At 42.2% G+C, this 23,429-nt stretch overlaps 1 protein-coding gene across 1 annotated transcript in view; it reads left to right on the forward strand.

The window, feature by feature from the left end:
- The window catches only part of LOC147673955 (persulfide dioxygenase ETHE1, mitochondrial-like), a 176,127-nt gene that overhangs the window by 104,570 nt on the left and 48,128 nt on the right, over positions 1 to 23,429 (forward strand). The window contains exons 3-4 of the mRNA XM_086945037.1: positions 5,669 to 5,817; positions 19,715 to 19,844. Coding sequence (XP_086801163.1) covers positions 5,669 to 5,817; positions 19,715 to 19,844 — 279 coding nt within the window. The remainder of the gene's footprint in view (positions 1 to 5,668; positions 5,818 to 19,714; positions 19,845 to 23,429) is intronic.

Raw genomic sequence — 23,429 nt, forward strand, 5'->3', positions numbered from 1 at the left:
AATCTTGGAACATCAGTCGATGCATTTGTACTACATTATTTCGCTACCATTCTCTTTCAGTTTCAATCTGAATTCTGACATCTTGCCTCCCCAATCTCCTCATCCACCAGGTTCTCCTGTATCATCTCTTGAGAGGTGCATTGAAATATATCACAAACTGAAATTCACTGGCAGCTTTATCACCCTTGAACCCATAAAGTCACTCCCTATTATCAATGGCATTCCCTCAACTTATAGCAACGAATTATATTTTGCTCCCATAACCAAAATAAACCAGAACTTCTAACAACAAAGAAACACATCTCAAAAACAGAATAGATATATAAGAAACCCAGACTCTCCTGGCTTCTGTAACCCATAGCAACACTCTTCCTGCTTTATTAAATCATATGAACCTTTATATGAACTCAACAATAAGTCATCCTGCATGTCACACAGCCTTGTAATATATCAATCAAGCTTTACACTGGTGAACAAAAGCAGCGCATCAAACACCCAACCTTACAAATGAAGTTTTTTGCCTCTCAATTACATACACCGCAACAAGTACTGCTGTGGACTTTAAAGATAAATATTTCCACCAAATATTATCCACCCTACCCTCCATAATGAGATTGAATCATTTCTAGCCTTGCAATGCAGACTGCCCTTCTTTCTCTAACAATTATTATCTGGCTTACAACCCCAATCTGTGTCAAAGAACAATAAACCACCACTTACAAACACAATTCGCCCACATCTCCCCTCATCAATTGGTAGAAATAAAAATCAATACTCAGGCACGGCTGCGCCAGATTTCCTATTGATTCAACATACATTGCCTCTAGTCCAAAACTATCATATCTTAAAATACAATTCTCAAATAACACAATTCATATCACAAGCAGCTGGAAATCAAACAGTTTACTGCTGCATCATCAACGCCAATCTTTGGTCGTACATGCAGCACTTCTCAACTTTACAGGACTTAAACTGAGACGTCTATCTCTCCTCAAACTCAAACCATTTATGTTCACCCTCCCGCTATTACACCATTACCCTCATGGATAGGAAACAATAATCTTTGAAGCAGAGTTACTATCATACATAAATATATTATTCTATACAAAACTCTCAGAACACACCATCTCCTTATTTTCCACTGCCTCCAAATGGACATATATACCTATACAACAAACAGCCTAAGGAATAACTTTATTTGTCACAGAACAGGACACAATATTAAATTTGTTGTGGATCCTATAGTGATCATAACTACAGATTGATGTACGAAAAATAAGTGATCCTTACTCAGTGACTTAACTATAACTTAAAAGAGTATGTAGTCAAATCACTACCTTGAACTTAATTTAATACCCAAAAAATCTTACACATATCAAAGGTTCTATATTTCACCTAATGATAGAACAGAGCAAGACACTTACAACTGATGATCCGACAGTCACAAGCTGGTCTGATAATTGTATAGTCCTGTTTCAAATACACAAGAAGTATGCCTATCTCAGAAAGGAACTCAAATCATTTAACACCCACTTAAAAGACACAAGCATGCCCAGTTCCAATAAACAACCACAATCCGAATGATCCTACCACGATCCTTGAAAATTGATTTGTTATCCCCCCCAAAAAAAAACTCTAAATGGAAATATAAGCATACTGTGAAATGCAAATAAAGACCCACATTTCCATCTCTGCACATTTTCAAAAGTAGATGGAAGAGATGTTCACAAATTTTCCCTGATGTCTTCAAGAACCAAGTATACAATGCTTGAAATTGCTTAAAACGACTAAATGACCTATAATAATTAACTCCAGGGTGCTCTACTCTTGTTAAACAAAGCAATTTTCTAATCCAAGAAGATTGCCAAAAAGTAATCAGTAATACATCTCTTCCTCACATGATTCTCTTATCACAGTAGCACCTGCAACACACGGTCTCAAAATGCACAAAATCTGCTAGTCCTTTTTCACTCCAGTAAACTTAGAGACAGTGGAAATGATTGGATCTATGTTGATACAACGCATGTTATTACAACGCATGCTTTTACAACGCATTTTTTACAACGCAAAAACTTTTACAACGCATGTATTTACAACGCAGGTACCTTTACAACGCATACCATTACAACGTAAGTATTGGTAAGTATATATTAATTTTATAACCGTAAATTAATTAAAAAATATATAATTTAATGTAATTTAATTTAAATTTAATTTTAATTTATTTTTACCCTGTACCCCTGTACCCACAAAACCCAAAACTGACCCTGAACCCCAAAAAATACCCCTTTACCCAAAAACTAAAAACTGACCCTGAACCCTAAAAATACCCCTTTACCCAAAAACTAAAAACTGACCCCGAACCCCAAAAATACCCCTTTACCCAAAAACTAAAAACTGACCCTAAACCCCCAAAATACCCCTTTACCCAAAAACTAAAAACTGACCCTGAACCCCAAAATACCCCTTTACCCAAAAACTAAAAACTGACCCTGAACCCCAAAAATACCCCTTTACCCAAAAACTAAAAACTGACCCTGAACCCCAAAAATACCCCTTTACCCAAAAACTAAAAACTGACCCTGAACCCCAAAAATACCCCTTTACCCAAAAACTGAAAACTGACCCTGAACCCCAAAAATACCCCTTTACCCAAAAACTAAAAACTGACCCTGAACCCCAAAAATACCCCTTTACCCAAAAACTAAAAACTGACCCTGAACCCCAAAAATACCCCTTTACCCAAAAACTAAAAACTGACCCTGAACCCCAAAAATACCCCTTTACCCAAAAACTAAAAACTGACCCTGAACCCCAAAAATACCCCTTTACCCAAAAACTAAAAACTGACCCTGAACCCCAAAAATACCCCTTTACCCAAAAACTAAAAACTGACCCTGAACCCCAAAAATACCCCTTTACCCAAAAACCCAAAACTGACCCTGAACCCTAAAAATACCCCTTTACCCCAAACATATAACATTTAAAATATAATTATATACTTACCAATACTTACGTTGTAATGGTATGCGTTGTAAAGGTACCTGCGTTGTAAAAACATTTGTTGTAAATACATGCGTTGTAAAAGTTTTTGCGATGTAAAAGTTGCGTTGTAATGGTATGTCGTTGTAAAAGTTGCGTTGTAAGTGATGTTTCCCGAAATGATCTCTTCTACAAAACCGCATTCCTACCACATATGTCGTTTTCTGCCTCACACTGCCAAGTTGCTGAGCCAGCACATCTCCCCCACTGGCTCAAAACTCAACAATCTCACAAGTCACAGTACAGTACAGACTAACTTGAAAAATACTATTATCAATCCTATTCTCAAAATTCACCATCCATTTTAACACCACTATTAAGGGAAAAACATTTTAGAAAAAGGCATTATTGGCCAATTGAAAGAAAATAATAAAAGTGAGGAAGCTACTAAACGCCCAGTATGAGTTCAAAGAAAGCCATTGCACTGAAAAAGCTATATCTTAAAATAGTGAATGATACCCTAAGGCTTAGGACTTTGACGATACCTTCTTTGTATTCTTTGAAGTCCCGACTGTAGTAGTCCACACTCAGCCACTCTATACTATCTATCACTCTTGAATCCGGAATGGACATTGAGAAAATATCTTATAATGCTTCAAACACTTTACTAGACTACTTTACTAACCAGCAATCAAACTAGGAGACACTCTCTGTACTGCCAATCAGGAATGATTAAGTGATCCTCAGGCTTTAATTTTAGCTACCCTATTGTTTAGCCTTTTCCTGGAAACATTTGGGGATTTGTTTAATCCCTGGGTTTTACTTGTCACTCTCATGCACTATACCTACCTTTAACTGCAAATTGAATTTTCAAGCTGGCCGATGCACCTCAAAAATTGCCTCGCACAGATTGATGCCTCGAAGACTCCAAATGAACCCTAGGAAAATAGAATTCCTGCTCATGTCCCCATATGGCAATAACCCCAGTTCTGAAAAATGTCTCTTCATTCTTCTAATGCAAAGCTGCTGGCATCCCTCTTGAGGTTTTATAGTCATCCATATTTCCCCACTTGAGGCAGATCTACTTGTGACAGCAATACATACAATGGGCACAAAAAAGTACGCACATAAAACACTGGTATGCAAATCCATCCAATATCTACCCCTGTCGGTCGACTTTAAAAGAAAAAAAACATGCATCATTTACAAATCTGTGACATTGAACACACCTAGCTATCTAACCAACCAACTGGTCCTCTCCAGACAGCAAAAGGCAACAAAACCTCTGAAAAGCCATTGCTTAAAATGTAAACTACAACCCAATCAATCTCAACAACATTACACCAGATAAAACTTAGACACCAAAGTTCTTATCCTTCTCGAGTGGGTTGAAAGCCCATCTACTAGTTACAAACATATAACTTAAATCTACTCTCCATCTTATGTAATTAAGCACTATCTTTAGCACCCTACATTCATTCACACCTGGACTAAACCCAAATATGTTTATACAAACATCCATAAAAATATACTCTGCTGATATAGGATTACTACCTACTGCATTGCTATGATGTTTCTCTAGAGAATGTTTCCCCTATTCTCTGACACCCTTGAATAATCCTATCCTAATATTTATCCAAGGCTTACTGCTGTAATCATGTATTTGCTTTATTTGGCTACAGCTATAACTGTACATAAATTCCGATTTGCTCCTGATCTGAGAAACTGAAATAGTACAACCCTCTGACACTCTTCAGGGCAGAGTCCAGACTATGTAAAAGTTCAATACTAAAAGTAAATAAGTACAAAACATGATGGATTTCTGTTGAACTAAAATTTGCACAACTTGTAGTTGCAACATTTGTGAGAATTAGAGAAGGCTATTGCAGCTAACCTTTGCAAGATAATTGGCACTTGTGTACCTTAAAAAACAAACATATCTGGCTAATCCAAGATCACAGTAATTTGTCCAAGCCAGTATGAGCCATAACGCTTAAGACCGGCTGATGAGGGTTCCATATCTTCATTTTGGTTGTCATGAATATTGGTGCATTTACTATTACATCTCATTTGAGTTTTCTTTTGTGAATGTCTTTTTCATATATTGTAGAGCAAGATCGAAAAACTGAAATTTATTTTCTGTAAACAATGGTAATACAAATAAACCAAAATTTAATTTCTAAACATTACACATATAAGAGCATGTAGTCTGATATACAGGGAATTACTAATATAATGCTCAAAATACACATCACATGTTCAACAACCTGTAACAACATATGGTATCAATGCAGAACTTACACACGGACACGCACACACACACATAGACACACACAAAAACAGACTATTTTTTTGTAGAGAACACAGACAATGTGTATCCCATATTCTGTGTCTGACCAGCATCTACAAATAATCTGGAATAGGAGCAAAGTTATTCAATATGTGTTGGAAAAGTTGAGGCACTTCATGTGATTCCTGAGGCTTCTAGGGAACAGTGAATAGGAACCAAAGCAGGATCCAAGTGTAATGAAAGATCATTTAAGTGTATGGTATCTCTTGTTGGAAAGACTTGTTGAATCACACATGGTGACTAGCTGTGCAAGTTACTACTAAGCTAATCCAACGCTTTAGGCAAATTGACATTTTAATACTACTCTTCTACTCTTTTTTCCACTTTATTTTGTAGCCAATACTCACGTCCATGCAGATCACGTGACTGGTTCTGGAAAGCTAAAGGCTGAGATCCCCGGCTGCCAGAGCGTTATCGCCCTGAACAGTGGTGCCAAGGCCGATGTTCACGTTAAGGATGGCGATGTGGTGAAGTTCGGTAACTTTGTACGTAATTCATCTCGTTTCTATGCATCCAGGGGAAAAATGTTAAATTAATGTTCCATGCACTGCAAAAGTACTTTTTCTGCCAGTCTCTAATAGAGCAATAGCGTGCCACTGTTAATCCTTTTATATGTTATGACAAATGAGCATGACTAGTTTTGCCCAAAATTGGTAGTAAAGGAACGAAACCTATGAAGCCTCGGCGGTGAGCAACAGCACAACATTAAGGCTCTCTTCTACAACTTGTAGAACTAAGATGAAAAGAAAGTTAGTAGATCTGAATAAAAACCCATAAGGAAAATGCATAATTTCATGTAAATAAACTAATTTGCAATTAAGTCCTTTAAAGAACACACACACCCACGCTCCCGCGCACACACACACACACATTAGTTACATACAAATATTTCTCCCTTTACTTCTACCAAATGAGCAGGGCTGTGGAAGTACATTTCTTGATAGGGCGGGCTTAACCGAAAACCTATCAACGCATATTTAGGAGCAGGAGACTCTTGCCAACAACACCCCTGTGAATAAGAGTCTCTCCTGCTTTGACTCACCAATGAAAATACCTTTTTTATTGTTCTGGCTTGACAGTGCAGCTGGAATATATGCCACATATGACACACCAGGTTAGCCAGTTACGTATGCAACACCACAGGGAATGTAAGGATGAAACTCAAATGGACCACTTCAACTAAGGTAACATGTACCACAAACATTTTCACTGAGCTATCAAAAATCCAGCCGGTCCTTCCAGTAGGATAGCCATGAGCTGGTGACAGCTCACAGACTGCCATCATAAAAGTCACTGTCAATGAATGAGTACAGCATTTGCATTTCTTTTGTAGGAGTCTGAATAAGTAGGTCAAGGGTAGCTTAAATAGTAAATACCTCCTGTTCCAACTTTACTATAGAGCCACTAAGGTTGGAAAGCAGTGTAACACTCATCTATGCATTAGCACGGTCAAGTTGAAACTCTGGCTGCCAGCCCCGTAAAAGTGACTGCCGCCCGTCAAACTTTTAACTTGTTTTTGTTTCTTCAAAAACAAATTCCCCAAGCAAAAAGTAATATCCCACAATCAATGGGAGTTTGACCTATGGTGTGGGAAGCATTTGAACGTTTTTAGTCAAGTAACACTAGGTTTTTAACAGCATTATGTGATAGTTAAAAGCAGTCATTCGACCAAGTACACTACTTCGGGCAGGTGGTTGAATAGCCAAATATTTGTCCAGTATATCAGCGATGGAGATGGAATAAGCTCCTTCGCTGACATACTTAAAGTCTTCCCAGCTGTAACTCAAATAGGAGGACCTTCAGTTTGGCAGAGAAAGTCGTCCGTTAAGTTGGAGGGCCCTCTCAGCCAAACATTAAATCCGCCCCATAGTCCTCTAGTTTTTTCGTTTTCTTAGTTGAATTTCTTTCTTTAATTTCACTCCTGGGTCAAATTATCGCCTACCACTTCTATAATGCATCTCTTAGTTTAGACTCTTTGTCTCGTCTTTGCTTACTACTTTTTCCTCATCAACATCATCCTTGTTACTACTATTCATGTATGGGAGTCTTCTGTTTTTACTACATTCTTGAATAGTTTTTAATAGTTTACTAAATGTAGGCCATTTATTGTTGTTCACTGGTGCTCTAACGCTTACCACATGTCCAATGTAAATGTTCAGTTTCTTGGTCACTTTCATTCATCTTTGCCTTGTTTCCTCAAACAGACTACCTCATTTTGTTGTCCCTTCAATGACAATCTTTTCTAGTTTCTTCAATTTCTTGACTTGTCCAGTAAGGAGCCATCATATGTATCTATTCTCTTGTGTAGTTATTCCCCCAAATCATTTCCAACACATCTTACAACCTGAATGGCTTCTTTCAAAGTTTAGTTTAACCTCACTACCATCCCTTCTGCTTATGAGTGTACATCGTTTATGTTTTATACCCCTGTACTCTAGCAAAAATCCAATTTGTCTAAATGTAAATTGCAAACACTTTCTATCAGAGCTGACTTTGATAAACCCTCACAAGTAAAACCTTTGATTCAAATCTTTCTTACACATCTCATATTGATTATCATCAATGGTTCTTCCATTTTGTGTATTTTGCATTTTGACTACATTATATACAATTCAGTCTCCAACTTTCCTTTCTAACTCTTGTTTCAATCTTGGCAATCGATCCAGCAAACCTTCTTTAGTTTTTCAAAGACCCTGGTGCCTTTCATGAGCCATGATAATTACTAATGTAGCAGGAGCTACAGCGGAGTCAGGCCAACTGGCATTGCACCTTGGGCGGATCTGCTTGCAGGCACATCCCGGTCTTCGGTAAGTTCTTGCGGCACTTTTTGGTCAAAATGTTCCCCAGTCCAAAATTTTTGATTTTGGAAGGAGTAGCACCTCAAACACCACTTCCAATGGTCCAGGGCTGGAGGGGTACCACTTTTGGAGTTAGGACTCGATCCAGCAGAGGCCAGGTGCAGGGTTCAAGGTCTTTGGAGTCTGTAGCTCACACAGGAGGCCAGCCAACTAGCCGATGAAGTCACTCTGGTAGTCCTGGGTCCAAGCAGGTAGGTAGGCCTTTAGCAGCAGGGCAGTGCTCTGGAGTGAAAGGCAAGCTTGAAGCAGCATGGCAGTCCTTTGGTAGCAGCAGGGCAGTCATCATCATCATCATCTTCATAATACTTTATTCGACTAAAGGCCATAAAAGCACAGTATAAATACATTCCACAAAAACATGTACAAAACAGTACAATAAAAGAAAACAGACATAAAATTACAGCATTACAGAGGTCCCATAGCGCTTTCTTATAATAAGTGCAGCTTTGACCATATTGAAAACAGCATAGCTAATGTCTGCATAAATGCTAAAGCAGCATAATGATGTTGAATAATGGCTGCGCGCAAATGGGGTACCAAAAAACCTCTGCGTTGGAACATTGTAAATTGTGCAAAATAGCATAAAGTGGCTCTTACTTTGAGGTTGGGGTAAATTACAATGACATACTGGGAGCATAGAAAACCACCTGCCCTGTATTGGGAAAACAGTTGCAAAAATGCTAAGTCTAAAATGGGTAAAATAAAATCTGCATTGAAATTTTTGGATGAGTCAAATATTGTTCAGGTCCTACAGAAACAAATGGCGATGAATGCATGAACACTGTCCTCATTGATTCTTACTCTGAATTTCTCATTCTAGCCCTATGTGTTAAATTTTTTTTGATAGTATCGTTAGAAAGTGTATCAAACACCCTGGGGGTTATCGTGGTACTGGAAGACACCCATTGTGGAGAAAGTGCATTTCAGATATAAAAACCAAGTCATTCAAAGTGCATTTATGTGGGCCAAGCAGTCAATCAAATGTGCTTTTTATTATCCTGAGTCCTATTGGTGCCAGTTTTTTATGCCAGAATAAAATATGGGCCAGTCCAATCAGAACCTCCAGGTAAATCATTCCTACATGAAAAATTATATTTGTTGTAGTCCTGAAATACGCGCGCTTTTTACTCACTACTATGTATAATCATAAGAACATCAGATGTGCTATGTAAGCGAGTAGCTTTCTGATATTGGCACAATACAAGCATGTATCCTTGCATTTCATAGTATGCTAAACACCCATGGCACACTGTACCCACGCAGGGTTCTTTACAACTACTCCCCATGCCTGCCTTACGTTGCCCACATGCATGTTGTATTAATTCATAAGCAGGTTTTGCCATATAAAACGTATAGGGACGCTTCTGCTTAAAAAATGCATGATAAGCCATTCTCTATATGAACTGCTCGGTTGGCTTTTATTGTTTCCTTTTTCAAATACTTTTCTCGTCGGATCTGTAAGTAACTTGATCCACTACACTCACAGCGCACTTTAGGGTGTGCACTGATATCTACACCACAGTGACCCTTCAACCTTTTTGGCCACTTACACCACCCATGATCCTGAAGAAAGCCTCACGTCTAACGTAGAAGGCTGAAACTAGTTGACCTACACTTTTTAAGGGATATAGAGGCACATTCTTACCTCATACATATCCCGCCAATGTTTTTACCCATACCATTGGACCCTTCTATTAAAACTTTTACAAGGGTATTTCCTATAGGTATTTTTAGTATTTAATTCCACTTCACTTCATACTTAAACCCGATCCGCTGTAAACAGGCGTCGAAGAACAGCTGGATTGCACTCGGCAATCCAGCTGGACCCCGATGATGAAGCATGCCACCCACTAGGTGGGTGGGTGAGGGGTTTCATAAAACAACGACCTGTTGCCATCGTTCCGCCACCAAGTGACAGGGGAACAACCCTGATCCATACCTGCGAAGGTACTTGTCCACATTGTTTTCTATACATTATTGGGGAAAGGGTCAAGCACCTAAGCCAGTTCCTCGCTCTTTTGTTGTTACATTGCCCTTGGTACTGCCAGCAGTTTAGATACAAAACTATCAACAATTCTCTGAAGTAAAGAAGAGTTAGTATGCCCTCCGACACGAGTTCTATGTAACTCCACTGCAGAACATTGTGCCTTATACATTTTTGTGAGTTCTTTCACAGGTCTGTAACAGATTCTTGCTGCAAATCTAAAGACTGCATCAACAGCTCTCTCAAACTGGGTAGACCTGACATTGAGTACATGAGACCACTTTAGCTCCTCATCAAAGGGGATGCCAAAATATTTAACATGTTTAACCCTAGCTATCATTGAGTTTCCAATCGCATGTGGTTTGACCTTGATTTTTTCTGGCTCTGAACCCATAGTGTAAGACTTGGACATATTTGCCTTCAAGTCAAGCATGTTCATAAAGGAAGCAAGCCTATCCAACAAAAACTTTAAGCCATTTGCGGTTCTTGCAATAAGGTCATCATCCGCTTATAAAAGGACTGGGATAAGTCCCTTCCCTATTTGGAACATATCCCTGCCACAAGAAGTTCAGTAGTCATCAAAGCTATTCATATGAAATAAGATAAGAAAAGGGTCCGAAATACATCCTTGCCAGCCTCCACAAAAAGATTTAATTTGTACGGTGCAGTCTCCATCTTGGGAGTAGCCAACCCTCACAAAAGTTCCCAATGCAGGCAGCAAAGGAGGTGATCAACGCTTGTTCGACCCCCAAGGAATGTAACGAGTCCCATAGTTTGGCAAAATTTAAAGTGTCAGAGCAGAGGCACAGGAGAGGTTCATAAATGCCAAATGGATGTCACGTCCGCTGGCCTTCACATACTTTCCCTAAGATCAGAGACAAATTGAGACATTGCTCAATCGTCCCTAAATCCTAATGAAAACCAAATTGAACACCCAAAATGATGTTATTATCCTCTGACAATTTCTCCAATCTAGTCAAGCAAGGCAGTCCTCTGAGATACAAGGCAGGCCTCAAGGGGCGAGGCAGTCCTCTCGGAGTCCAAGGCAGTCCTAAAGTCATCCACAGGTCCAGTTGTGTTTTACCCTGGTCTACTCCCACCTCTGGTTCTGGAAAGTTTCCTCCTCCCCTTGATAAGGCTCCAAGAACTCTGTAGTGAAAAGAAGGCTAGTGTCAGGTTCGTTTTTGTGTGTGCGGGGGGCAGCCATTTGAAGTGTAAGTGGGGCAGTGAACAGCTCCTTCCCCAACAATCCTGGCAGGATGGGCCAAATGCCAGCTCCGTCCTCCTTTGTCTCACTGTCTGAGAGGAATACACACAGCTCAACAGCTAAGCCATTCACAGTCAAGTGACCAAGGACATTGACAGCAGGCACCAAATGCTTAGGACAAGAAAAAGCTCACTTTCTAAAAGTAAAAAGAACAAATGATGAACGGCATGCTGAACAAATCAAACATTCACCCCCATTCACAGGTCTGGGTTTTTTCCATTGTTTTTGTGCTCACAGAGCCAACCCAGTTTGGACCCAGCCATCTGTAGATCAATCTTGATCCTGTTCCCCATGGCAACAGTCCAGCCCGAACGGCCAGGTCCTCTCTGGCTGGAAACAAGCATCCTGGGTCCCATGAGGAGCAACGTCAAGACTGATGAGGGGTGATATCCCGTAACCAGTTCCGGGATGCTTGTTTCAGGTTCATGCGGTCCTTGCTTGACAGCTCATTCTGGTCTGTTCCGATGAGATGGGGGGGTCAAGACTGATTTGCATATGAGTGGGTCTAAACTGGGGTGGCATGGTGTGCAAATGAACGATTGATTTAACCCAGATCTCTTGACTGGGGGTGAGTGTTTGATTTGGTCAGTATTCCGTCCATCAATTGTTTGTGTATCATTTTTTTGCCCTTAGTGGGATGGGTATGCTCAGACGTTGGTCCCTTTCTCGGTGTGCCACTGGATTCAGGCTAGCCTGGCTGATGAGGGGTGATACCCTGATACCGGTCCTAGAATGCTTCTTTTGGGTCAAGGGAGAACCTCACTCAGTAGTTTGGTCTGGACTGTTCCCCTGAGGAGGAGGGTCAAGACTGATTTGCATATGGCTGGGTCTAAACTGGGGTGGCATGGTGTGCAAATGAACAATTGATTTAACCCAGATCTCTTGACTGAGGGTGAGTGTTTGATTTGTTCAGTATTCCGTCCATCAATTGTTTGTGCATCATTTTTTGCCCTTAGTGGGATGGGTATGCCCAGACATTGGTCCCTTTCTCGGTGTGCCACTGGATTCAGGCTAGCCTGGCTGATGAGGGGTGATACCCTGATACCGGTCCTAGAATGCTTCTTTTGGGTCAAGGGAGACCCTCACTCTACAGTTTGGTCTGGACTGTTCCCTTGAGGAGGAGGGTCAAGACTGATTTGCATATGGCTTGGTCCAAACTGGGGTGGCATGGTGAGCAAAAGAACAATGGATATAAACCAGATCTCTTGACTGGGGCTTACTGTTTTATTTGTTCAGCATTCTGCCCATCAATTGTTTGTGCAGCATTTTTCACCCTAGGTGGGATGGGTATGCCCAGACATGGGTCCCTTGCTCACTGAGTTACTGGATTCAGCCTAACCTGGTTGATGAGGAGTGATACCCCGAAACCTATCCCAGGATGCTTGTTTCATGTCCAGGGAAGACCTGGCTGAGCGGTTCCGTCTGGACTGTTCCCATGAGGAGCTGGGTCAAGACTGATTTCAATATGGCTGGGTCAAACTGGGGTGGCTTGGTGTGCAAAAGAACGATTGATTTAACCCAGATCTCTTGACTGATGGTGAATGTTTGATTTGTTCAGCATTTCGTCCAAAAACTGTTTGCAGAGCCTTGTCAAAATGACATATCCAGAACTGTAACTTAAAATCCAACTTTACCATTAAAGAGGATTTTAAATTAAAATTAATTTGAATCTAAACTTGACATCCCTATCTGTACCTTATCAAACGTTTATGCTTATTCAATGTAATAAGAAAACCAGTGTTGTCCTAGTGGAGGGACAGGCCTTACAGTAATAAAAAGCTACTTTAGGAGTTTTTCTTTTCGAGGATATGTAAAACATAAAAACACATGCACCCTAACCTGTGGGCGGTTTTGGGCCTAACTTAGAGGTGACTTACATGTATTGAAAAGGAAAGTTCAAGCCTGGCAAAATGTTTATTTTGACAGATCACATTGGCAGACTAAAACTGCACCACAGGTTGCATTGGCAGGTCTGAAATATTTTTTAAAAGGCTACTTTAGTAGCTGACACAATGAGTGCTGCAGGCCCACTAGTAGCATTTAATTTACTGGCCCTGGGTATCAGTGGTACTGTATACTAGGGACTTAGTAAATTAAACGTGCTTATCAGATGGAGCCCAATTTTAGTATATTTTAAGGAGAGTTCTCAAGCACTTTAGCATTGGTTAGCAGTGGTAAAGTGCACATAGTCCTAATGCAAACACAAATAGGAGCTGTGAAGGTAAAAAGTCTGGGGATGACCCTGCAGAGAGGGCCAATTCCAAATGTTACTATTTACCACATTTCCAACTTCTTTGTCTGCATTAGATTATTAATCTCTTTTACGCATGCTAGGCTGCATTATACTTGATTTGCAAGTATTATTATTTCAATTAAAAAGGCATCATCACACATCCACATTTCTTCTCTCATGTTGTCATTACCACACCCAGGCATGAATTAGGCCCTAATTCATTCCTCAAACTTATTACCAAATTTGCAGGAAGATGGCAATGTTCTCAAATCATAATCTTCTAACTCTCTGTTATTTGGAATCCTCTTACCCACAAACATCTCCCTGTGACCATTACAATCTTCGGCAGACAGGGCAACTCTAGTATATCTCACATTCATTCAATCCAACTGACTCCTCATTCAAACGTCCTGGTGATTGGTCAAACACTTCTTGACCAATGGGTCATAAACAATGTAATAACAATGAAGCTTTTCTCTCTGCACGTAAACTCATTCCAAATAACCTTGCTTATGTAGAGAACACTTTTTTCATTCAACCAATTTCAGAGTAGGCTTATTAGGACAGGTTAGAAAAAAGGATGGCACAGTCCCATTCTCCATGATTACTCATGGTAGTGTGAAAAAGAACAAAGAGACAGACAAACTAGATAGACATCACAAAATGAATACCAAAGAAAAGCCAAATCGTTATCCCCAGACTGACATCTGAAGTGCTGCTGTCCGACTTTCCTTCAAATAATTATTTATATTCTTAACTCATATTGCTCCTTTATCTCTGTGATCACAGTTTACTTTTCTCTCTTTTCAAGTGAAGAATGTACTATTGGAATCAACAGTTCTTTCAAATCAACATATGTGCTTATATTACCATTTTTTTCATATGTTTCTTCACCGTGAAAAACAGAAAGCTCTCTAGTCATCAGGGGCGTAGAAAAGTGGGGGCCACACCACCTTACAGGTATCATCACCAGCCCCCCAACCTCCCTCCCCCCTGCTCTTCAGCCCTGCTGTAGGGCAGCAAAGGCAGAGACCACCACGGCCGACAAAGTGCCTAGCTAGTAGCTACGCCTATTCTAGTCATTCGTGGAACAAACTATCTTAACAGCAGTCTTCATAAAAGACTGACAGAACACTTATTTCTAGTATTGTAAGCGTGGGCATGCCGTTTCTTTAAATATATGTGCATCTTCGCCCTTTCCCTTCTTGCTGGCTTGCAGGGCTGCACACACTTTTTTGGCCTCATTTTGAGCGCGTGCCCCATCACGTGACAATGCTGAGCCTCGTTTTGCTCATCTATATGTATCACTAGCTGCTTGCTGTAGACCAGTCTCGTTCTGAGTGCTAGCTGGATCACTTCTCTTGCCGCTGTGTCAAGGAGCCCCCTGTTATGTCAGAGGGGCAATGCTGGCAACCCTCCTATGGCAAACGTGGCCGCGTGTGTGCAGCGCGCATGCAAATAAACACGCGTAGCCATTGTTAGTGTGCTAACGACTCCCTTCGTCCGCGCGCCAACTGACGTCATGTCCGCTGTTGACAGTTTATTAAACTGTGATCACATGATACTGCCCATACTATCTGGCCAAACAATCATGGGGATAACCTGCAGGCGCCTCTCTCTCGGTCTCGAGGTCGGCACGCCCTGCGGGGCGCATCCATTGCTTCATTGACGCGACACAACATTCCTTCCGAAAATAATCTTCAAAACACCAGTCCCCACGTTTACTGCATGGCAGCTTCCTAACTTAAAAGTTCCTAAGAAAAATTAGAACAGTCTTACGTGAAGTAGTCCTTCAGCTTGCGATTAGGGCCAGGGTTTCTTCGGAGTTGGTACTGCGAACTTCCACGGCCACTCAAACCTTCCTCCGCCTCGCCACTCGGAGCAAGTCCTTGGGCTTCAACAAGACTCTCAGGCCCTTCTGCATTTCTCACTTCAAGGGCAGCATTATACGAGTCTTCACCCCCCAACATGAGCAGGGCTTTGGCAAGGAGATGCAAGGGACTCTTTGGGTCCGCTCTCTTCGTGCCAAGTTTCTCCTCGGGATGGTCTCAAGCTCACCGGACTACCGGGCAGCGACGAGGTTTCTGAGTGATGAAATCCCTTCAAGTGTGAAATGTTCCTGGTAACTGTCTCACCATCTCGCCTGGCCATAACTCGAGTCCCCCTCACGCGAATGACGGACCAAGGACGTCTTTCATTTGGGAGGTTGAACTTGCTGCTGAGCGTACGGCTCTTTAGGAGTACCAGATGGCCTCGTTCGAGAGGCCCCGACAGAGGCTGACTTGAGCATGCACCCGTCGTCTTCGTTCGTCAATTTGTTCATTGTTAGGTGGTGTAGGGCACCACTGTGGGTGATGGGAATGGAGTCAGTGATTACTCGACCCATTGACAAGTGTCCCGGGGCCAGATTTGTAGTGGTGGGTGGAGTTTGTCGATAGCTGCGCAAGAATATGAAGATGGCCAGTTCTACTCGTTGTCGGCGTTCATGGGCTATGCAGATTAACTTGTTCAAAGTTCGCATGAACCTCTCCACCTCCCCTTTAGCCTGCTGCCAGCGAGGGGTGATTCTCCGGTGTTTGATGCCCAGTGAGGTTAAGTGGGTGGCCAGTTACTGCCCCTGAAAAGGGGGACCATTGTTCATTTTCAGTTCTTGAAATATGCCATGGCTAGCCATTACTTTTTCGAGTTTGGGGATGGCTTCGGTGGCACTCAGCGTGTTGATGATTTCTACCTCGGGGTATTTGGAATGATCATCAATGGCCATGAATGTGTGCCTCCCGTCCGGGAACTCTTCCAATGTCCAGACTGACACTCACCCGCGGGCGTAGGTGCCGGGGCTCTGTGATCACCGAAGCAGGCCTGGGGGCTTCTCCGGTTACCTGGCACCACTGGCATCCTCGTACTGCTGCCTCCACAAGTTCATCAATCAGTGAGAACCATACTTTCGACCAAAGCCTTGATTTTGTTTTGACCATTCCCTGGTGCCCAACGTGTGCGAGTTGAACAACCTGAGCGGTCATGGCTGAAGGGATGACCAGTCTATGTCCTTGCATTAGGCAACCAGTGGGGTCTTCCGTGAGCTCCTCTCGGATATGATAGAGGCTTTCCAGGATGCGTCGCACATCAGTGGTGAGTATTTTCCACTCTTCCCTGTACAGTTCCCATGGTTCAAGGCCTGTTTGACTTTCTGCAGGCATTGATCTTTGGCTGTTTCTCTTCTCAGGGTGTCCATCGAGAAGGGAAGAGGGCATGATCTTGCTGTGACACATCGGACATATTCCTCGCTGTCAGCAGCATCTTCCTCCTCTTGAGTGGTGGCTGCACTCGGATGTCGGAATAGATAATCTGCTGGATTGCAAGACCCGGGATAGTATTCTACTTGACAGTTATAGTTCTGTAGCTGCAGCATCCATTTTCTTATCCTGGGCGGAGGCTTCGATGAGGTACCAGAGAAGAGGTATACAAGGGCTTTATGGTCTGTGGCTACCACGAACGGCTTGCCGTACACGTAGAGATGAAAGTGGCAACACCCCGAGTGTATTGAGATGGCCTCTTTTTTGATCTGCGAGTATCTCTGTTCCGGCTTGCAAAAGCCACCAGGGCCCAGTCCTCCTCAGCCTGACCGCGTTGCATCAGCACCGCCCCCAGTCCCTTCGGGCCGGCGTCCACTGCGACCAGTGTCCTCTTCTGTGGGTCAAAGAAAGCGAGGGTGGTGGCGGCCGACAAAGCTGCTTTGATGTCTTGAAATGCTTTGGCCTGTACCTCTGTCTACGCCCACGGGATGCAGTCTTTGGTGCGCTCTAACCCTAAATATAATCGTGAACGAGATAAATCGTGAATATGATAAAGACATTTTAACCTAAAGCCCATTTTAAGATCCGTCTATCAAAAGGACTATGTCAAAGGCCTTAGGTGAGAGCTTGCAACTCAAAAAGAAGGCCCACGAAAGTGTCTTACAATACCATGGCATTGAACTGCTTTGTCACTAATTAAAATGAGTGTGGTGGGGACTGTTGCAGGCACATGACATTTGCATGAGTGTAGCAAGGCTTCCTGGTGGAGATTATCATGGTGTCCATATGGATGCATGTCTACCTGATAGTGACCAGGGCCCATACAGGATTTTGCTGATGCACTGGGCACATGATTTGTATTGGGAAGAAAAATGATAAGTTGCAAACTTGCCAGAAGAACGGGTGTAAAAAAATGTTTTGGTCATAGCAAGTGTTTACAGGTTTACCACCAGTTAACAACATGGTGAGACCTCTATAAGGAGAAGAGTGCGTCTGTTGTAGACAGCGTGTGTAATTAATACATGTTCTGTGGCTCCTTATACGGTGAACAGCCTTTACGACGCGGCTGTTACACCGCCGTGCCGTTACAACGCGGTCTTTTCAACGCAAGTCGTTACCACAACTTGCGCTGGAGGGCGCTGCAGGACAAGGAATTATTTAATTTACTATCGAACACCTTCCCTACTGTACGTAGGCTGGTGTTGGAATAGTAAATAAAAAATTCCTAAGTCCGCACCCCCTCCAACGCAAGTCGTGGTAACGACTTGCGCTGAAAAAACCACGTTGTAACAGCACGCGATGTAAAAGTACGCGTTGTAAAGCCGTACATACTCCTTATACACTAGGCTGTACTTCGCTCCGTGAGTATTTATCTGGTGTTTGCTGAGGTGGACTCTCTTGCATATAGTGTTCTTGTGGTGTGAGTGCTGGCTTGTGGGTGCGTTGTTGAAAGAAGGTTGGTATCCAGTCTTGTGGGCAGTGGGATATTGTAGGTAGGGGTCGAAGTGCATTAAAAAATGTATGGGAACTGTGATGCTGTGCGCAGTGAGGCGGAAATGGTAAACATGGGGACGTGGCTAAAAAAAACGAAATATTCTGTAACCTTTTTCGGCCTTTCACCTCGAGGTAACTACATATAAAATAGCACACAGCTTAAATGAAAATTAAATACAAGTTATGCTAATCAGTAGGCAATGCAGTATTGTACTTTAGGAAAACCCTATTAGGTAATGCGCTGCACCAGAGAGCCACAAAACGTAATCCTGGTTGATGCAGTAGAAACTAGGGGCTTGTGTTTGTTTAGTGCTACCAGGTCCCATCTCAGTCTGTGACAGAAAGTAGTGTGAACATGTAAGTCATTATATTAAACTTGCATTACTCACAGTATAAGATAAGGTGCTACAAAATGTGCAAAAATGTTTTAGATAAAAAAGTGCCCCCAAAATATTGATTTTTAGTAGGACTCAGACAGTACGTAGTGCAATTTTTAAATACCTGTCTTTTAAAAGCACAGACGTCACAGCATAGCTAGTAGCTCCCTTACAATATCTCTAAAAAAAGATAAATGTGTGTCATCAAGACGCCTCAAGTGATTCCATCAATTAAAGCCAATCCCGGTTCCCAAGCAGTCTTTACATTTGCAGATTAACCTGTTGTTCACATTTACATTACTTTCAGGCAAACAGACACCCCGGCAAGAAGTCTGGTTGAGCGGTCTGCCCCTCCCTCGGTTTCACTGCACAGAAGACTCCCTGCCTTATACTTCTGCTGAAGCATGTCAACTTAACCGTCCTGGGACAGCAGGCGTCTTTTCGCAAAGAGTAGGGGAACTGTTTATCTAAAATAAAAAAAGTATGGGCACGCCGTGCCCCTCAGATCCCGCCCACTTCGACCACTGATTGTAGGGCTGATGTATCTACGGATCTGGGAGTGTGCTATTAATGCAGGGTGGTCTGTAGTATCCAGAGTGGCCTGATATTGTGCTTGGAAAAAATGATCGTAAGACAGGGGTGTTCTTAATGTATCTGTTCCATAGTGACAGCAGCCTTGACTTAGGGCTCAGCTAAAGGCTGACCTAAAACCAATTTTTAACTGTATACCTGCGACCTAAAAGGATAGGTCCCTGGGGAAGACCAAAATATTTGGATTTATGCACTAGCCGAAACTATGAGCTTGAAAGAAATTGTCAGACAGAGGTTTGTGTGCAATTAAAGGTGATATGTAACTTTTTATTGCCTTTATTGTAGGGTTTGGAGGTCAGAGCCACACCAGGACACACTTCTGGGTGTCTGACCTACGTCCTCACAGACCACAGTATGGCCTTCACCGGGGATGCGCTGCTCATCAGAGGCTGTGGAAGAACCGATTTCCAGCAAGGTGTGTAGCTCTGGGTCCACCTGAGTGGCATGAGATATGAAGGCCCGGGCAAGCCTCTCGGTCCCCCGTGAATAGTGGAAGTGGTGCAACGTCTTATGCGTGACCTGTGTGGAGTGACCATGGATGATGAGCGCAGTGAGCACCGGCATGTCCTTGTGTTAACACTATTCATTACATGAGTGCAAACGAGTTGCATTCCCACTGTGGAAATATATGGGGATTCTGCCTGAAAGGATGATCCACCCGAAGGTCACATAACTTACACTATACATATTAAGGCCACGCCGCGCCCTTTGTGTAAAATCATTTCACCCCCCCCCCCCCCCCCCCCCAAGTGACAAGGACAAATTCACACTTTTCCTCGATGTAAATTCAAATACAGCTGCAAGAAAGTTAAATAAGTTTATGAGGCTTGAGGTCACACTAACAATTGCAAAGCTGAATCCAAATACTTCGTACTCATTTCTCGCTCTACAGATATGTAGGGTAAAATATAGCAAGCGAGCTGATCATTTCAAGTGATATTTTATAGTGGAGTGACCTGCAGAATTTATTTCCAGAAGCAACTTTCTGTTTTAGTTTTTCTTACACTGATTCTCATGAACTTGGAACAATACTATAAGCAAAAAAGGTAAAACGTAAAAAAAACGTTGAAGTTGCTCAAACAATTTTTTGCGAAAAACTGATGTTCTTTTTGCCTTTCAGTTTGTTACATGTACATACCCAGTTTACAATTAGCCCCATGTCATGAGCAGGGCCACTGGAATTATGCGATTGTGCGGCCGCTGCACTTTTCTCAAAAATATAAATTTGCCGTATTTGCCACATAATATATCCTTTGCCTAACAATCTGCTGATTTTAGCAAAAAAATAATTTCCAGCTCAAATGGGTCAAAAGTTACTAAAAATGCAGCCACGGGTGTTGCTCTGCGCTGGAAGGCCTTTTGCAACCTGGACTGGTCAACTTTCTTTTGCTTGTCGCTATATTTGTGTGTTATACTGGTACCAATGAGGTGCAACCAATGCCCATACAGTGTTACCAAGTTTAAAAATGACTAAATTACAAAGTAATGCTATTACAAAGTGTGGCGCATTATGCCATATAATCTGCCTTTTCTTGCCTCATAATTTACTGAAACCTAGTCAGGAGTGACAACTAGTGTCATTCCTGACAATTTAGCCAAAAAGAGTTTGAATTTTCGATTTTTTTTTAGCTCATCCTTAGATTGTTGATCGAAACTATAAGTCCCAAAATCCGATGTAATGTTAAATAAAATACCAAAACTTGCTGAAAATGTATGTTTCACATGAAATCGGGCCACTTTGTAGCTCTAAAGAGGTTTGAGATTTCGAACATTGCAGTTATTTTTAGCTATCCCCTTTAAAAGTGCAGTCAAATACATGAGAGTCCATGGAAAATCTACTTAAAAACCTACTGCCAGCCAGGGCATGACTGACAAAAAATTTACGCCAGTGATCCAGAATACTGCGGCAAGTATGATCCTGAATCGCCCAGCAGGCTCCCTCTGGTCCCCTGCTGAGAGAGTTACACTGGCTACCCGTGAGGAAGCGATCATATTTCAAAACCTGTTGTCTCACCTATAATGCCTTGAAAGACAAAGGTCCTTGCAAAAGAAACTCACAAAACATGTACCTTGTCGAAATCTTAGATCCAGTACACAAGCCCTCTTACAGGTACCCTGTATATGTATTAGTTTTACAGGGGGCAAAGCTTTTTCGGACCTTGCCCCAAGAAACTGGAATAAATTACCTATGGCTCTGCGTGAAATTTCCATATATAGTACTTACAGGAAACAACTAAAAGATTACCTGTTTTAATGTTGCTGTTGGTCTGATTTTCTGCTCTCAGCTTTTATCTCTAGGCAAGCACCGGGGTGCACCCAGGTGAGTCGTGCGCAATAGAAGTAATTGTAACAAAAAAATAACATAACATAACTGATTGCCCTTTGCAGAGTAGCTCAGCTCCACTCTTTTCTTCAATTGTTTGTTATTTGTATGGGCTCCACAGTGGCTTAGTAAATGCTTTTCTTGGCCAAAGCCATGTGCCCCCTCACCATTAATACAACCCCATCCCATAGGAGGGTCCCAACCCTAGCTTGAAGTCCTCTGACATATACAGAGAGTAGGCAGCACATGCATACAGTCGTATTTCAGGGAGCAGCTCAGGAGTTCAACTGTCAGAGTCCACTATAATAAAGACAGTGATTATCAGAGGGTAGGGAGTTGTACTGGGCAAGGCTCGGTCCTGGGGGAACGGACAACAATGTGGACGTCCTATCAATACTATTACTTTATAAAGCTGGCATTTACAACTGGAGTAGGTTTCACTTTACCAAAGCCAATCTCCAAAACCAAGGCACTGGCAATAAATGATCTGTCCCGGGTTTTGCAGTGGGGTTTGGCTGAGCTTGTACACTACCAAGAACTTTTATGTTTTCAATAAGTCAGGATGAGCACCATTGAGCCAAGGCCATCATAAAGCCAGCATGACACAAGCAGGCCACGACTGCTCACAAATGTTCATGAATTGCTAACACATGGAGGGGTCAGCATTATAACAGCTGTGGGTGCCTAAAAATACCCATAATATGTCAAGTATTGCTGGTAACCACCCATAGGGTTACCACCACTGGGCAATTGAGGCCCACATCATGATAAAATTACCACCATACTTCCAGGACAATCACAGGAGCCATATATGCTCACTGTATGAAAGGAATTACCACAATTGTGCCAAGGTGAACATTGTGCCAAGATTGCACACCTTTGTGCAATCTATACTACGTCCATGATTGTCGTTATGGTCATGGATCACAAAACAAGCACAGCATAACCCTCAATATGTCAGTACCAGCATTATGCCACAGATCAACATCATCATTCCATGGATGATCATATTATGCCAAAAATGTGTGCAGTCTCCTATGGCAGGTACTTTACCGGTGGTGAGCAAGAGCCACGAAATGCCATGACTATGTTGGCACCAAGATGGTATCAAGGGTGAGTAATGGTCATCATTCCATGGATGTCCAAAACTTGTCAAAAATGACCACCATTGTGTGAGTGCCAGCATTTTACTATGGATGGGTAGTGGCCATCATCTCATCGCAAGGATAGCCACAAGTTGTCTAATTCTACTATAATTGTAACACGTAACAAAGGGGCATGGAGACGGGTTAAAGCTAGCAAAAAGAGGAAGGGGGCACATTGGCATCCTGCAGAAAGGCAGCAGTCTGACCCTGAGATTTTGGGGCTGTCCCACCATTGCTTAGAACTTCTGCCCCACAGACAGCAACAAGCCTATCTTGCGAGGGAAATGCTGAAAGGGAAGAAACCTCTGGGTTGATGTGTTAATGCAATGTGCCTTCATCTGGTTACGAATAAGCAGCAACACTCTGTCTGCAGGCAGGTTCCTGTAATAGACACTGGAGTTTGACTCCAGGGCTCAAACAGTAGGGCTTTTGTAGTTCTTGATATGAATTTAGGCAGGTATGTGGAGGTTTACCTCCTTCTCAATGGGCCATAGCAACAGCAAGCTTCTTTCTCAACCATAGAGTCGAAATC

This window comes from Lissotriton vulgaris, chromosome 12, assembly GCF_964263255.1.
Source record: "Lissotriton vulgaris chromosome 12, aLisVul1.2, whole genome shotgun sequence".
Classification (NCBI taxonomy): Eukaryota; Metazoa; Chordata; class Amphibia; order Caudata; family Salamandridae; genus Lissotriton; species Lissotriton vulgaris.